Here is a 15,639-nt window from a genome sequence, read left to right as displayed (position 1 = left end):
GCCCCACTGCAGGGACACCCCCGGCCCCACAGAGCCCGTGTGCTCAGCAGTGATGCCGACCCCAGCGCTCAGGGGATCTGCCATGGGAACTTAATGCGCTTCCCTCACTACTTCAATTTATGCCGTGAACAGCACTCCACTACCCCAGAGCTAGGCAGTGGCTCTCAAGAAAGGGATTGATTTTGGTTCCACATGAGCCAGGGTTTACTGGATCAGAGAGCTGAAAAAAAAACAGATACACAAGCTGGTTGGCAGCCTGTCCTGGTTTTGTTTAAAAAAAACAAGTTTCTCTTTCAGTGAATTTGCCTGTCAGCTAAAGCCTTCTTCTTAGTTGCGTTTTCCTTGAAAGCCAGATACATGTTTTGGTAGACACAGCAATGGAATGTGAGGTCATTGCTAAGAACGGATGCACATCTCATGAGAGGGGCAACGAGAAACAGGTGACCAAAAATTGACTGAGTATACCAACCCATTCATGTCATACTTCATATAAAAGTGGGAGATCAGGAGGATATCGTCCCTTTTTCCTTATGGCCGACATTAGGAGAGGACCTTGCTAGTCATCCCTGCAAACTGAGGCCTAGTGACAGACTGAATCCAGCTCCGGTTGGCTGCAGAGTCCAATCCAGGACTTTGGGTGCTGGCTCTGCAGTTGTTGAGACTTTCAAGATTGTTTTTTTATATTTTGTATTATTTTCTCTATTTTTATTGGTAGCATTGGAAAAATTAAAAATGTTTTACTAACTCTCTTCTCTCTGTCCTTCTTTCCCTCCCAATCGCCTGTCCTTCGTGGGAAAGGGGGAGAGAGAGGGGCTGACGGGGGAAGCTGGGGGGAGAAGGGGTTAACAATACATCTACCACGATTTTATTATCACCGCACAATCAAAACCTCAACACAGCCTCGTGCTTATTCAGTCTACAATGTTTCTGGTGAACAGTCATAACCAGAAACATCTTTTCAAGTTGAGTTTGAGACAATGCCAAGATGACGTGGCGAAACACGCTGCATCCTCTTTGGTCCACAGCTCTTTTGTAGTTTTGTAGGCATTTTAAAGCCCTCTCAGTTCAACATTTTCCAAGAGCAACACATCTATAAATAGTAAGTAAATGCTCACATGGACAAATGGTCAAATACATAATGGCACCTCAATACAACAGAAGTATTTCAATAAGTGTTTGTTCAGATTAAAAAAATGAAACCCAGAGCAGATTCCAAGAAAGTGATTTATTTCCACTTGTCCTTACAAGTTTTATGCTTGTCGTTAAAAAACAGTATCATGTAATATTTAGAAAATGATTACACCTTTCTTGTCAAAGAAAATACACCCAATTATGATGTCCTGTCTACCTTTTAAGCATAGGTGGGTTGGTTTCATTCTTTTTAAAGAGTAATCCTCAGAATGTATCGTCAGAACACACATATAAGTGAGGATAAAGTTACGGCAAATGGATACGTTCCTGTATAATTAGACATACGTTAACACAGAGTAACTCATCCACCAACTAGTGCTCCATGGGCTCCTCTGCCTTTTCTGCAGGTTCATCAGCAGGTGGAGCAGGCTTGAAGAGAGAAGAAAAATACATTATAGAAGGGCAGAAAACAGCACATGACAAACCAGCTTTATCCTGGATTAAGCATCATGAGTGCATCCATGCAGATCATGTCAGCAAAGAGCTTACAAAGTGGTGTTACCCAAATTAACGATGGAGCAAGACAGAGCTGGTAATTAGGAGACTAAGAATGCGCATGAGAAACATATGTAGATACTTCCGTTGCAAAGAAAATGAAAACCAGTACTTGGTCACAGATGAAGAAAGACGACAACTTTGGAAAGGCCCATCACCAATTCAGCATAAACTGATTTAATTGGCATCTTAGTCTCCAGCTAAGATGATACAGTTTCATGTAGTAACTTCAGATTTTAAAAATCACATTCCTAAAACTCTACTAGAATACTAGAGAGTGTTAAATGTCAAACTTAAATGTGATGGGCCATATATCACAAAATCTTGTCTTTCAATAAAGCCTATTTATTTCTATCTAAAACACATACCTTTCTCTGTGGTCTCTCCTCAAGACCTTCTAGGAATGGTGCTACATCATCATCATCATAGATGGTAAAGTCCATGTCTTTGCCAACAATCCCAATGGAAACATTCTGTTCAGCAAAGTTTTGAAAGAAGTGAGAAGCATTTTTCTGCAAATAACTCTGTGGCTTTACAGCTTTTGTGAAACAGATAAAAGTTCCCTCTCATTATGAAGAGACTTACTATCCTGTTTGTGTCTACTTAAGGAAAAAAGGAAATTTTGTGAGACTCCCTCTTTGATATCAAAGACTGTACCAGAAACAGAAAGGGAAGCAGATTTACTCCCTATGGAAGCTATATCATGGTTCAAAATCTTGTTAGTAAAACCACTTTTCAAGGATTTCAATTTATTTTAATTTTTTGTTTTATTTTTAATAACATACATGATTTAAAAAAAAAAAAATTAATCTTATTTTGCATATTGATTATTTTAAGAGCTCTAAGAAGCAAGCTGGGCTCAGAACAAAACAAAAAAACAAGGAAAAGGGCAAAGCAGGCACAAGCAGAACACCAACTAACGGATATCCTTAGAATTTTCTGGTTCAACAGTTCCTCAATTAATTATCAGAAGTTTCTGCAGCTTCTTGATGCCAAGGTTACTCAATTAACTATTTTTGCATTACCTTCCCTCACCTCCAAGGTGATTTACGGTGCTTATAATGCAAAGTTGTGACTCTAGTTGCATGTAATGTATCTTAAAGACTGATCGAAGTTTAAAATAGAATGAAGCAACAACAGAGAGAGTAAATTTTTTCTTAGGAAAACTCAATCTGAGATAATTAAGGAAACTCTGGATAAAATGGTGATGTACAAAATCAAGATGATACTATCTACCAGTGTTCAGCTTCCAAATTTCAGTGCCAGTCGTACCTTACACAACTTTTTTCATGGTAACTTCTAACAAAAATGGCAGTAAAATTTCTTAAGAAAACCCAATGTTTACCTTGGTGGTCAGATCCTGTTCAGCAGGAAGAGTCTCTCTCAGGGCACGCAGTCCATGTTTAACTAGCTCATTTAGGTTACCTTAAAATGAAATCAGAAAGACATTTACTAAATAAGTGCTATTATCTCTAGACATTAATTTCCCCTTCTTTCCACTCCTAGTTGACAATGAGAAAAACTTGGCCAGCCTGACTTCCAGAACTCCTCTCCTTAGGTACTTCTGGTACTGATCACAGAGCTGGTTCTAAAAGCACACCTTGAGAAACCAGCCCTTCCCTACGCTGGAAGTCAAATGCATCTGGTTTTGGCACCTGCCCTGTCTCCTCTACAGTGATAATCACACTCATTTTGCCCAAGAAGACATTTAGGAGCCTCTTCCTCACCATTTCACATAAAAATAAATTCACCATTTTAAATGCACCACCTAAATACTTGCCCTGAAATACTATCCCTGCTCTGACAGGGAAAGAATTGTTCTTTCCCTGGGTTAAACAGAGCATAGGCATTTAAATTTTTCTTTGCTTTTCTGAGCTCAATTTCTCTTTTCATTAGAAATAATAAGCATCCAGATGTTAGACATGAAGATTTGCAATATTTTCCTTACAATTTTTGTCTTAATGCAAATTTACACTTATGCCAAACTTCATTCCACAAATCCATCTTCCCACTTTACTAAATAGCAAAGAATGGAGCAATAGTAGAAAAACTGCACAACTGATGAATAAATCCCATTAGACAGACAGGGTTTCATTACTCACAGTCAGTAAATTCAGTCATGTGTCTCTCCAAGTACGTTCGCGCTGACTGTGAACGAGCACCGATGGACATTGCTTTGCAGTCAAAATAGTTTGCAGAGGGACAAGTCTGGAAGATGTGAGGACCCATATCCTACAGAGGGGAAAAAAAAAAAATCCACTAAACATACCACAAATGTATATATTCATACCAAATCTGCTGCTGGAACACATGGCATTTTCTAAAACATAGCTTTGATTCGTAGTACATCACACAGCTCACATGGACACACATATACATATTTTACACTGCTTATCATACCACTCCTCTTATACAATTCATTCAAAGCTACTGTAAAGAACAAAATCAAGCAAATCTTTCTTTATACTTTGTTCATTAGGATGCAGTCTTTATGCAGGCAGGATAGCTGGCACCAAAAACATTTCCTTCTCTGTTCCATAAACTGTACTGTGCTTATTTACGCTTTCAACTTCTTGGCTTGCAGTAGCTATTTGACACACATTCTGTCTTATCTGCACAAAAGTAAAAACCTGTTGTAGATTTAACAATGCCATGCAAGATTTCAGGCAAGATGACAGCTTCCTTCAACCTTCCTCATGTCAAAAATCTTCAGGGCAGCAATATTGTGTGTGCTGCACTAAGCAAACTGTTGTTACTAAACAAGTAAGAGAGAGGCCAGTGATCATTTCCACATCCATTTTTTACAAAAAGTATTTAAAACAGTGGTTTGTAAAACTCCAGAATCACTAGTAAAATAATCACTGTTATAAAGGAATCAACATTTTGATCCCTTAAAAGATGAACAAATTTTAGTTTCGCAGTATTTTGCACCTTAAAATAATTAGTTTTTCCTTTTTGCGAATGTAGACCTCATATAAGCAATGGTAGCATTAGCTATTAAAAAACATTTTTTAAAATTATGTTTTAGGGCAAGACGTGGAAAATTATTTCCTTAGAGAATTTTGATGAGTCCACCTCTTCCTTCCTTTCTTAATACCCATTTGTTGTAAAAAATTCCATTAAGCACATTTTCTTTCAGATCAATAGTAACTAGCACAGCTCACTTACATCATAACCTGCAATGAGCAGTCCTACGCCGTATGGTCTTCTGCCATAACGCTGTGTTGGTATCTGGGTTTCTTAGGCAAGGTAAGGAAACAATCTCAAAATAACATGTTAATTACCAAAAACATTTTCCTAAGCCAAGTAGAGATGCACCAAAATCACTAGTCTTTGAAAACCTTTTTGCAGCAGTGAAGACTACATTCAAAGAAACAGATTGCAGAACTTATTTGAAGTACTGACTTCTTTTTTACCTAAAGAAAATTTAGCGATTAGCTTTCCTGAAATAACTGAGTGGTGCAGTCAGCCAAGTCATATAAACAGTTCACCTAACGCTGCATGGCCTCATTTATTTCTTAGCCCTTTGAATTTTTTTTCTAGACACCTAAGAACAGAATCCAAGGTCTCCACTGTGTTCCATGCAGAGATAGAAGTTGCCACAGGGAAAAAGGGGAAAAAGATTTGAGCAAGTAGCTGCAATCCAGTAAGTGATCATATCTTGAACACTGAATTTACTGACCCTGCCACACCTACAGAGGCACAGGGCCGTGGAACAGAAAAACAGTGCGATGTTGAATGTTGCACAGCACTTTACTGCTTCTCTATGAGTTCAGTCCATATTATGGGATATTCTCAGAAAGAACACACAAACAATGTAAATAAAGAAAAATTAATTTAAAATTAACTTCTTCAACTTAATATTACTTTTAAGCTGCAATATATGAAAATTATTTTATTAATAAGTATGAACAAGTACAAAGCTATAAAGGTGTTGCAAGTGTTAACAAAAAGGATACTGCTTCCAATTAGTGACACTAGACGAGAAACTGGAAGAGGTCTATCAAACACAAATCTAGAATCCAGACACTCCTGACGCATGAAATTGCTAGGAGGAATAAATAAGTAAATATCAAACCAATGCATAGATAAAAGTCAGGAGATACTGTCTCAATTCTTATCTGTTAAGGTAAGTATATTTTTATTTCGGTTCTGCTCACTGAGAAAAAGGGTCAAAGGCATTACATAATTTCATTTCATCATGACCTATAATTGTCATTTAGAAAGCTGACCAAACGTTTGAGAGAGTATTACAGTATTTCAGCCATACAAATGCAAAGAAGGTAGAAGTTCATGCAGGCAACAGACAGATCATCTGGAAAAAAGCCATGGTTAAATGGCAGCATTTCTTTGTAACATTGCAGCATTTAAAATTTGTTCTATAAATTCTTCCTATGCTTTCTTTCTCCTTTCCTATCAAACTGAAGAACACTCCTTCCATATACATTTACCCATTTGATGAAACTAAGTGGCCAGCAGGTAAAAATCAAGACCCTCTGAAGCTGACACATAAAGTAGTTTATGTTTTTAGTAACTTTCTTAAATGTGTGCACACAGAGGCAGCTGTGAGGGAAATAAGTGATGCACTTTCTCAGACTGCTTGGAAACCCCGTCACACTGAAGAAACCAGATAGGACTGTGTTACCAATAACAAAACCAAAGAGCAAAATTTTGGGCCAAACAAATGAGATTTCTGCCAACTAGTTAAAAATCTGCCAGAATTTCACGCTGAGGTCTTTGGCATAGTGCAACAGAGCAGTAACTCAAGACTAATCCTTAAGTGACCATAAAATTTCATTCGCAATAGTCCACAAATGAACTTTCACTCGTTGCAGAACTGCGTATGTCAACAACTGAGCTACTCACCACAAGAGCCGTGCATCAGCAGTAAGTCCAGCAATTGAGATACCAATATGGTTGTCAACGTACAGGATTTTTTTCTGATGGGCTGCCAGCTCAGACTGTGCTCTCTACACATAAAAGGAGAAAGCTAAGTGGCAGACTGAACAGTTAGCCAAGCACTGTGGAGAAATCTGCTAACATTTATAGCAAGAACTGAATATGATCATGAAACAATAAAAAAACCCAAAACTTTTATAAACTTGCAACAGAAGACAAGAAAAACCTAATTCCACTTCAGTAGGAAACTTTCAGAACAAAAGAAAGAACAAACATCCAAGCTTTGGGAAAGTAAATATATAGTTTTACTACTTAACAACTAATAAAAAAAAAAAGGAACACATCTTTCAAGGGAAAAAGCAAAATCTTTCACTTCTTTCCTTCACCATTTTGTGAAAATCAGATTTGCATAGGTACTGAAAATATTTCTAGTTCTATGCTGGTACTCAAGCAAAAGGAAACTGGCATTGCATTTACATTACACACAGAAGTTCAGATGGCACAGAACTAATCTGCCAAACCAAATGTTTTCTACTAACAGCTTTGAAGTTACCTTGAGAGCGACCAGAACAGCATGTGTTTTCGACTTCAGCCCTACAGTAGCTGAGCCTTGTTTCACAGCTTCCATGGCATATTCTATTTGATGAATTCGGCCCTACAGAATAAAATCAAAGGTAATGATTCTAAAGTTAATCCTCTTTTTCAATGTTTTTTTTTGTTTTTTTATTTTCAGACCTTCGATACCCCAACAGGTACACTTACTGCATAACAGTTTAAGCCTACAACCAACAGACTTCCTCAATTATCTTCTGCAAATACATCACTGTTAACTCACAAAAATCTGGCCATCAATGATCCGCTCCTTACTGCATACAAAGAAAGAGGAAAACTATAAAGAAATGGTGAATAATCATGACATTATAAGAATCACAAGATTTTTGTCACTGTCTTCAGAGGAATCAGTATCTGACCTGAAGTGATTCAATAACAGAACTTCCAGCTGAAGCTGGACACTTAACTTTTAATCGAGTTTCCTGAAGACATGAGTCTTATGCAATTGTTGTGTCTCACCATCCATTCCCTAATAACTTCTGGACAAGTTATTGGTCAACTGCAATGAAGTTGGAAAGAGGAGTAGAGGTCTCAAAGACCATTATGTCCCCACAAGTTCTGCACAGGCAGCCAGCAGCTTTGCAGGAAAATAAGACAACGTCCTTTTAATGCAACCGCTGAGGGCAAAGTAGGTCATTTTCTGCACTCCAGCTGGCCAGCCGGTGTCCAACAGCCAGCATGCTCAGTGCTGCTGGGCTCGGACTGGAATCACCAACCGCAGCACACAGCTGCATCTCACCAGTTGTGATGGAGTGGAATGTAGAAGCCATTATAGTGAAATGTACTGGGGAAATCTACAGGAAATCATCCTCTATTAGATTGTTGAGGTTTGGGGTTTTTTTCATAAAAGGTTTTTTATTTGATTTACCTAGAGAAATACAAAGTTCATTAGATGATTAAAATGCCCTCATGTTCCCCTTCATCCACCAAGTTATAAATGGAATTTCAATAACAGGATATTTCCTGCCCAAGAGCAGTATGGAATCATTGTGACCTGTTCAACATGCATTTATCACTTTCATCAATGCCTTGCAAGGCTGTAAAAGTGTGAAACCCATTCTAGCCTTTAATCACATATTTCCTTTTCTTTACAACAATATTTGAAAACATCTCCCAATAAAATATGATTATTCTTTGTTCTTATATTAATAATGCCAAGAATTGTGGTATCATATCACTGCCTTACCTACAGAAACATACAGAACAGTAATTGCAGCATAGTAGCAATTTTAAATGTCTTTTTTATAAAAGCCATCAACATTATACTTTTTTCCAATGCAATTTATGAAAAAAATTAAGTTAGCCGTAATAATGACTTCACAATATCAACTAAAAGTCTCAAGATAATGTTAGAATTTTAAAAGTAACTTTTATAGTAATAGACAGATTAAAAAATTTAAAATTAAAGTTCCTGATAAAGAATCTGCCAGAGAAACGCAATCATTAAAAGGATGAAAGCAGTTCAAAGCCATCACACGGGAAACCAGGGACATGCAGTTGCACAGACTTCACTGTTATAGCACAATGTAAAGTCTGTTATGAATTATATGGCATGTAACCACTTACATGTTCTAGCTCTTAATGTTATAAACTTTATGCAGGGAGTTAATTCAGCAGTGATGTCTGTGGCCATTTTGATTCATACTGTGAATTCATACTGCAAAAATCAGTATCTCAGATTCCATGTTTCAGATGACCATATAGGTACAGTCATTCAAAACACAGGCTTATAAGGCAGTAAACATTGTGTGTACAAAAAGAGAAACAGGTGCTGTTATGCCATACTTGAAGAAATCAGTCTATTCTCACATAAGCACTAAATATTAAATTTGATTTTGTTCTGAACAATCTGAATACAGTAAAGCTCTTCATTAAAAACCAAAAAAAGTTCTTCCGAATTGTAAACTGAATAGTTCCTTCCCAATATTAGCTAGTGAATAAAAGACACAAAGACTCAGCTGTGGACTAACACTGTGGAGATATAAGGTCAGTTTCATGCTTTTTCATACCTTACTTACCAACTTCTTATTACAGGTCTGTAAATTTATCATAGACTCGCAGAACTGTTTGGGTTGGAAGGGCCTTCTAAAGATCATCTAGTCCAGCCCCAACGATGATATAATGTATTTTGTAGCTCACAGCTACATTCAGAAAGCAACTGCCTTAATTACTTTGAGGTAACAGGACGCACCTAAGCATCCTTCAGGTTGATACCGAGGAACTTAAGAGATGTCCTAATGCCCTTCTAGAAACCTAGAGCCTATGAAACAAGAAGGGAGCGGAGATTTAAGCGCCTGAATACAGTCTATGCTACTGTGATACCATTGGGGCAAGAACGAAGAAAAATACAACAACAACAAAAAAGCAGGTAAAAAGCCAGCTAAGAAGCTTACAAAGATTTTACCTGTGGGCTCCACACCGTGACATCGTTGTCATACTGGTTGCGAAACTAGAAGGGACAAAAGGAAATCCATGAGCACAGCTAGCGCGGAGGCGGCAAGTGCGACCCCGAGGGAAGTTCTGCTCCATTTCCTTTACAAAGCTTTTCAGGCCAGGTGCCTGTGCCCAGGCCCGAAACACGGGCGGCTCTCCCGTCACGTTTCTCTCGCTGCCGGTGCAGGGGCTCGCAGGCACCGGGCAGCACAAGAGCCTCGGCCCGCACACGGGTTCTGGTTCAGGTGCCGGCGCCGGGCGGGGGTCACTGCCCGCCCGCTCCCCCGGGTACGCGATGCTGCTCCACCCGCTCAGCCCATGGCGGGGCAGCCGAGCGGCCCCGACTCGGCTCCTGCAGCGTCACGCCGGGCCGAGGAGGCCGCATCCCGCCGCCGCCGTGCGCTCCGCTCCCTGCCCGGGCCCCGCCGAGCACAGCGCGGCCGCCCCTTCCCCAGCAGCCCCGGCGCCGAGGCCCAGGCCCGACCCCGACCCCGGCCCCGCATGGCCCGCGAACTGCTTACTCACGACCTAGCTCCCTCCCTCTCGCCCTCCTTCCTCCTTCCCTCCCGCTCGCGCCGCAGCCCGAGCAGGAGTTGCGGATGTCCCGACCCGAACCGAACCGGCCGCCCCTCACCATCCTCCTTCCCCCGACAACGGCACGGGCTCCGGGGCAGCGAGGTGGGACCGCTCCGGCAGCGACCGCTCTGGACTGGAAGCGGCCAAGCAGCGCTAGCCGCACTCCGAGTCATCGATGGAGCTCACAGCGGATAGCCCCGCCCCTGGAGGGAGCGGCGCACGCGGGTCCCGCCCCGGCCGCGCATGCGCTGTCCCTCAGGGCGCGCCCGGCGGCCGTTGGGGTAGCGGCCGGTCGCGCGCAGCGCGGTAACCGCCGCCGCGGGGAGGGAGGAGGCGGGCGGGCGGGTGTCCCCGGAGCCTGGGACGCCCCGCGCTGCCCACGGCCCTCAGCTGGCAAAACCCCGGCAGCTGCGCGGCGCTGAACGGCTCCGTTCGGCCCGCGCTGCCCGGCGTGTCGCTGCTGTCCAAGATCAGCAAAGCGATGGAGCGTGTCTATAGAGATCCTGTGTGCGATACAAAAATTCATTGCTGGAGGAAAACTTCCATTGTGGAATTTGGAATTCATTTATTTTTCTCAGTCAACGTTAGCCATTTTATTAGTTTTGAAAAAGCTGTAGTAGTTTTTAAACTGCTGAAGATAAAGGCTGTGACGTAAAATGGGATTCACGTGCTGTTAATTGTCTTTGTACTCCGGGAAAACTCCCTCTTTGTTCTTGATGTTCACAGGCTATGAAGAGAGCAGGGGAACAATTGTTACAGCCACCGCTAGAAATGTTTTGGGTTCTATCAAAATATGTAGGAGGGCATACGGATAAATTCAATCACAGTTCTCTTTAAAAACTGATTAAAAACCAAAACGAACCACTGTGAACTTCCCAAAAGCTACCCTGAAACCGGCTGTGAGAACTTGTTCACGAAGTTGTGAGTTTGTGCACAGGCACTCAGGAAGGTACTGCAGAACCATCAATATTAGGTTTGTACTGGTTTTTCTCCTCAGTTGTTTTTGTTGGTTCATTTGGTTTGGTTTTGTTTTTTCCACTCTGAGGCAAAATGCGTTGCTGTCAAGAAAAGGGGATCTCTGTAGAGCGTCTGTGTGTTGCACCAACCTTGTGTGGACGGCGAAGATATGAATGGGACCTCTTGCTTCGGGAAGCTCCAGAGCCAAGCCCTGCCTCTTCCAAAACCACTGGAATGAGACTTTAAAGCTGGATTTCACTCATTGCCCTTTCATTGCAAGCAGGTGGTTTATGAAGTGCTGTGCTGCCCAAAACTGCAGGGAAGTTTTCATACAGTGTCCAGGCTACCAAAGGGTATGAGCTTTGGCAGTTCAGGGTAAAAAAACAGATGAAGGCAGTTTGGTGGGAGTAAACCAACAGCCACTGTTAATCAGATGTAGCAGAGGTAAAATCCTCTTATATTTCTCTCTTGGAAAAAAAGGGTACAGGAAGTCTCTGGAATTATATAAAACTGAATAAGAAGCACTATTATGAATTGTATTTCAAAAATATTACTTTGTCTTTCTTAATTAAAGCTGCAATTAAATTTCTAAATGGGTCTTTTTGCTCTCAAAGATAAACTGCAAGTGCTTAACAAAAATGAATTGCTTAGTGGAATTGTTTGCACAATGTAAAAGATTTTTATATAGTTGTAACTGAAAACTGCGTTTAAAATTACTACGAAATCTCCCCTACAGGATTGCGTGACTTAAGCATTAAGATAAAAGATAATCAATTATACTGTATTGATATGTTTTATTTTTTTTTAAACAAGTATCCAGCTGCTGGATTTGCAGTCATTAAATTAGTATTCTGTCACCTTTTGATTGTTGCAGGACCAGTGACACCTTCCTCTTACCACTGGAGAATTTTCTTTTTCCCTGTAGAGGGCTATGGTGTTGTCAAGGTAAAACAAACAAACAAAAACCACAACAAACTAAAGAGACTCATTTACATTATCTTTTTTGTTATTTTTAAGCTTTCTGATGAATAAAAATCCACTTGATTTGAAATAACTTCCTTTCTTCAACATTGTTGAGTGTGCACTGAAACAGGATATATAAACATTTTATTAAGTGAGCTGAACAGCTTTTGAGTTTCATGAAACTCTGAGTAGAACTCCTGCAGCCTCTGCTGTAATGTCGTTCTGTAATAACTTCCTACAGTAATAAGGGACTCCCTAAAATTCCGTTTACTCCACCTACACTAACAGAACAATAGACAGACATTTCCTCTTTCTTGGCAAAAGTGTGTAGTTTTGACAGAATGTTAAACTCTGCTAAGACCATTGTACTGTAGATACACAGCAAGTGCTGTTAGGACTCACGATTTTAGTGATAAGAAGGCAGGATTTGTAAAACTTCACATAGAAAATCGGTAAAAGCTGCATAAAAGAAGAACTTTGGGAAGCTATATGAACTATTGTGTAGGTTTATTAAATAACAGCTTATGTATTTTCCTGAATAATCTTTTTTCCTTTATTACATGAATAGAAAAATATATTCAAAGCCAAACTAACCAGCTGTCCAGCTATTAAAAAAAATATTCTAAAGCAAACTGATGGTGGTCATGTGCCGGCAGGAAGGGTGGCAGGGGATGGAGTTCCAGCTGCTCCCCGAACTCCAGGCAGCACAGGTGTTACCGCTTTCCTGGCAGCAGCACCGGGGGATGTCAGGGCAGGAATGATCTCTGGAAGGGGAAATGCTCAGGGGGAAGGAAGTCATTCACTTCCTTCTGAGTGCTCCTGCTTGCCCTTCAGGCTCAGTGGGTGCTCTCTACAGGCAGGACTAAAGACAGCGGGTTTGTCAGGCGTTTCTGATTACATCTCAGTGCGTTGGTGTTAAAAAAACACCTAGCCTATTCCCCACTGATGTACTGGAACCTGGAGTGTAATATTTAAATACAAAAGGAGAGAAAGGAATGAACAAGGCAAAAATCAAATAGCTCGTTTTCAGACAACAAAGACATCAAATCAGAAGGGAAGCATTTTACATAAATTTTGCCCGAATATAGCAAACTTACTGAAATTAGTGAAGTTGGTCGTCTGTCAGTCATCCAAAGTTGTTAGAAAAATCGAATGAAGGCCTTAAATGAGAGTTTCAGTAGAATTTAAATTATACATAAGCATCATGTTGGCCACTGCACCCGAGAAAATGTCGCACTTGCTATACTTAATGATGTACAGTGGCCTGCACAAAATGATCGGACAGTTTTAGCTTCACAGAAGATAAAAATCCACATGACGAAAGGCTACAGTAACACAGACACAGTGGATAGACACAGCAGAAAAAACAGTGCTGAGTGACCAAGAGGGTTAACCTGCTGTTGTCTCCAAGCTGTGTTATGAGACACATCAATGAGGCAACGTGGGACACAACTTCCCACTGATTTTGCCACTGCTGTATCTGATCCATTATTAAATATCTACATAACTATCCCAGTTGTCCATATGGCAGGTATTAATTTTATATAATACTAAAAGCTATAGGAAATTGCATCAAACATTTTGGTAACAGTCATAACGCCAGTCTTAAGATATGCTTGCATAGTTCTATAGAAGGTTGAATTAATAGAAAAAGAGCATTAAAGAAATTTACAAATTACAAATGTAATTGTAGAGAAAAAAAAAAGAGAACAGCAACCAGCAATCAACATATTACATCAAGAAAACCCAGTATAAAAGACTACAGGACTGTAAATCTAAAACTATCCTCACATTTAAATAATCTACTTATAAAACATCTATGTAAGGAGAAAATAGTATTTTCTCACTTTTAGTTTCATGGTTGGCAACCTGATAATCAGGATCACTTCAGATAAATGAATACGCAATGGATAGCTCTGCAAAAATATGCTCAATGCTCAGTAACAAATTAAATGTTAGGGATTATTAGGAAGGAGAACTGTATAAATCCATACTACATCTGACACCATTAAGACTTGAACACTGACTGTAATTTTTGTTTCCCACCTTAAAATGATGTGGCAGTAGTGAAGGCACTGGGAAAAGTAGAAAAAAATATTCAAATTATGGGTTAGCTTCATATAAAGAATGACAGTAAAGAGAAGTTTTCAGTCTAAGTAACAGATAAACAAGGGGAAGTGATGAACACTTATCAAATCACAACTGGCACGGAGATGCTGAACAGATCTGATGGTTCTCTCTGTCCTCCAGCACTGGTACTGGGTGTCATTAAAAGCAGCAGGTTCAAGCAAAGGCAAGGCAAGAGACGTCATAGCTGTGCTGTGGAAACCTTTTCACCTGAACACATCGTGGTCTTTTGGTCATGTATTGAGAGAACAACTGGACAAATTCACAGTCAAAACAACTTTTCAAGCCACCTTACAATACTGCTGATACAATGGTTGAACTAAGTGCAGCAATGAAAAAACAGCTAACATAAAACATGCATATACAGTCTCAAGAGAAATTAATGATACTATTTTGTTCTATGTTATGTTTCCAGCATAGTTATAAACAGCAACTGACATCTGAGTGATGGCAGGCACTGCTCTGCAGAGATTAATATCCAGGAACTAAAAGGCAAGGCCATTACGCCTCCTCTTCTGCTGATTCATTAGAGGAAACAACATTCCACCAAGTCCCCTTTTGGGATACCACTCACCGCCAACCTACATTAACCACTCTGGTGCTGTGCACTGCACTGCTGTAGTTGCACAGAGGTTTTTTTGGTAAAAGATGGGCTCTGCTGGGGTCAGTGGTAATGCTCCCAGGGACTGCATGTTTTGCACTACATAGGGACAGCAGATTGCAAAATAAGAAAGGAGACTCAGAGACAGACTGAATGAAGGCAGCATCTTTATCCCCTTGGAGAAGGACAGGTCCCAGGGAGCTCACAGAGCACTCCTGACAGATGGACAAGTGGTTACTCACAAATAGTTACTGCTGAGCAAGAAGGAATGGGCATATTACTGTAACATTATTCAAATAACCTACTTCAGTGTCTTTGGCTGGTATTTCATGGCTCTGAACTATAACTTCTTGCACTAAGAAGCCATTCATATATAAAAGTCTTATCAATTAATCTCAATCCTCCTCCTCCTCAAAAAAAAAAAAAAATCTGTTGCTTAATATCTAGCAATTGTTGGGAGTTTGTTACCATTGGGGGAAAGAAGTGGTCAATATCAGCCTCAGGACAGCTGAAGGTTCTATTTGCGCTGAAGAGGAAGGATGAAGTAAAGCTCAGTAGCCAAGCAAAAGTCAGACTGCTCCTATTAATAGAATAGGTGGCTATGCCAAGAACACATGGTAACAAAAAGTGAGCTGCATTAGGCAAGTAACTGTCAAAGGTTTTATAACAATGCTTTCCCTATTGAAATGAAATGTGGGACACTGTAAGAAACTAAGGACAGCAAAATACTGAGACACAAATAATTTAGTTTGTACAGACAGCTCCCTTTTCTGTATTGTGTGGTG

The 15,639-nt window shown here is 40.3% G+C and overlaps 1 protein-coding gene across 1 annotated transcript; it reads right to left on the bottom strand.

Moving 5' to 3' along the window:
- Window positions 1-1,211: 1,211 nt before the first annotated feature.
- Window positions 1,212-10,380, bottom strand: PSMA1 (proteasome 20S subunit alpha 1). The gene is made up of 10 exons (XM_080345456.1): window positions 10,265-10,380; window positions 9,602-9,646; window positions 7,139-7,240; window positions 6,553-6,656; window positions 5,646-5,734; window positions 4,855-4,925; window positions 3,789-3,918; window positions 3,032-3,111; window positions 2,055-2,159; window positions 1,212-1,560 (listed from the first exon to the last, which is right to left on the bottom strand). Exons 1-10 carry the CDS (start codon window positions 10,265-10,267, stop codon window positions 1,504-1,506), a joined length of 786 nt encoding a protein of 261 aa, XP_080201582.1. The 5' UTR covers window positions 10,268-10,380; the 3' UTR covers window positions 1,212-1,503.
- Window positions 10,381-15,639: the final 5,259 nt, after the last annotated feature.

Source organism: Nesoenas mayeri, assembly GCF_963082525.1.
Source record: "Nesoenas mayeri genome assembly, chromosome: 5".
Classification (NCBI taxonomy): Eukaryota; Metazoa; Chordata; class Aves; order Columbiformes; family Columbidae; genus Nesoenas; species Nesoenas mayeri.
The sequence above is the reverse complement of the archived record's forward strand: the minus strand, read 5'-3'. Positions and strand labels throughout refer to the sequence as shown.

Excerpts from the sequence above, each read along its gene's own strand:
- PSMA1 (XM_080345456.1), bottom strand. Across the intron at positions 2,160-3,031 it reads AACAGGATCTGACCACCAAG|AATGTTTCCATTGGGATTGT; the intron begins GTAAACATTGGG and ends TTTGCTGAACAG. Across the intron at positions 1,561-2,054 it reads AGGAGAGACCACAGAGAAAG|CCTGCTCCACCTGCTGATGA; the intron begins GTATGTGTTTTA and ends TCTCTCTTCAAG.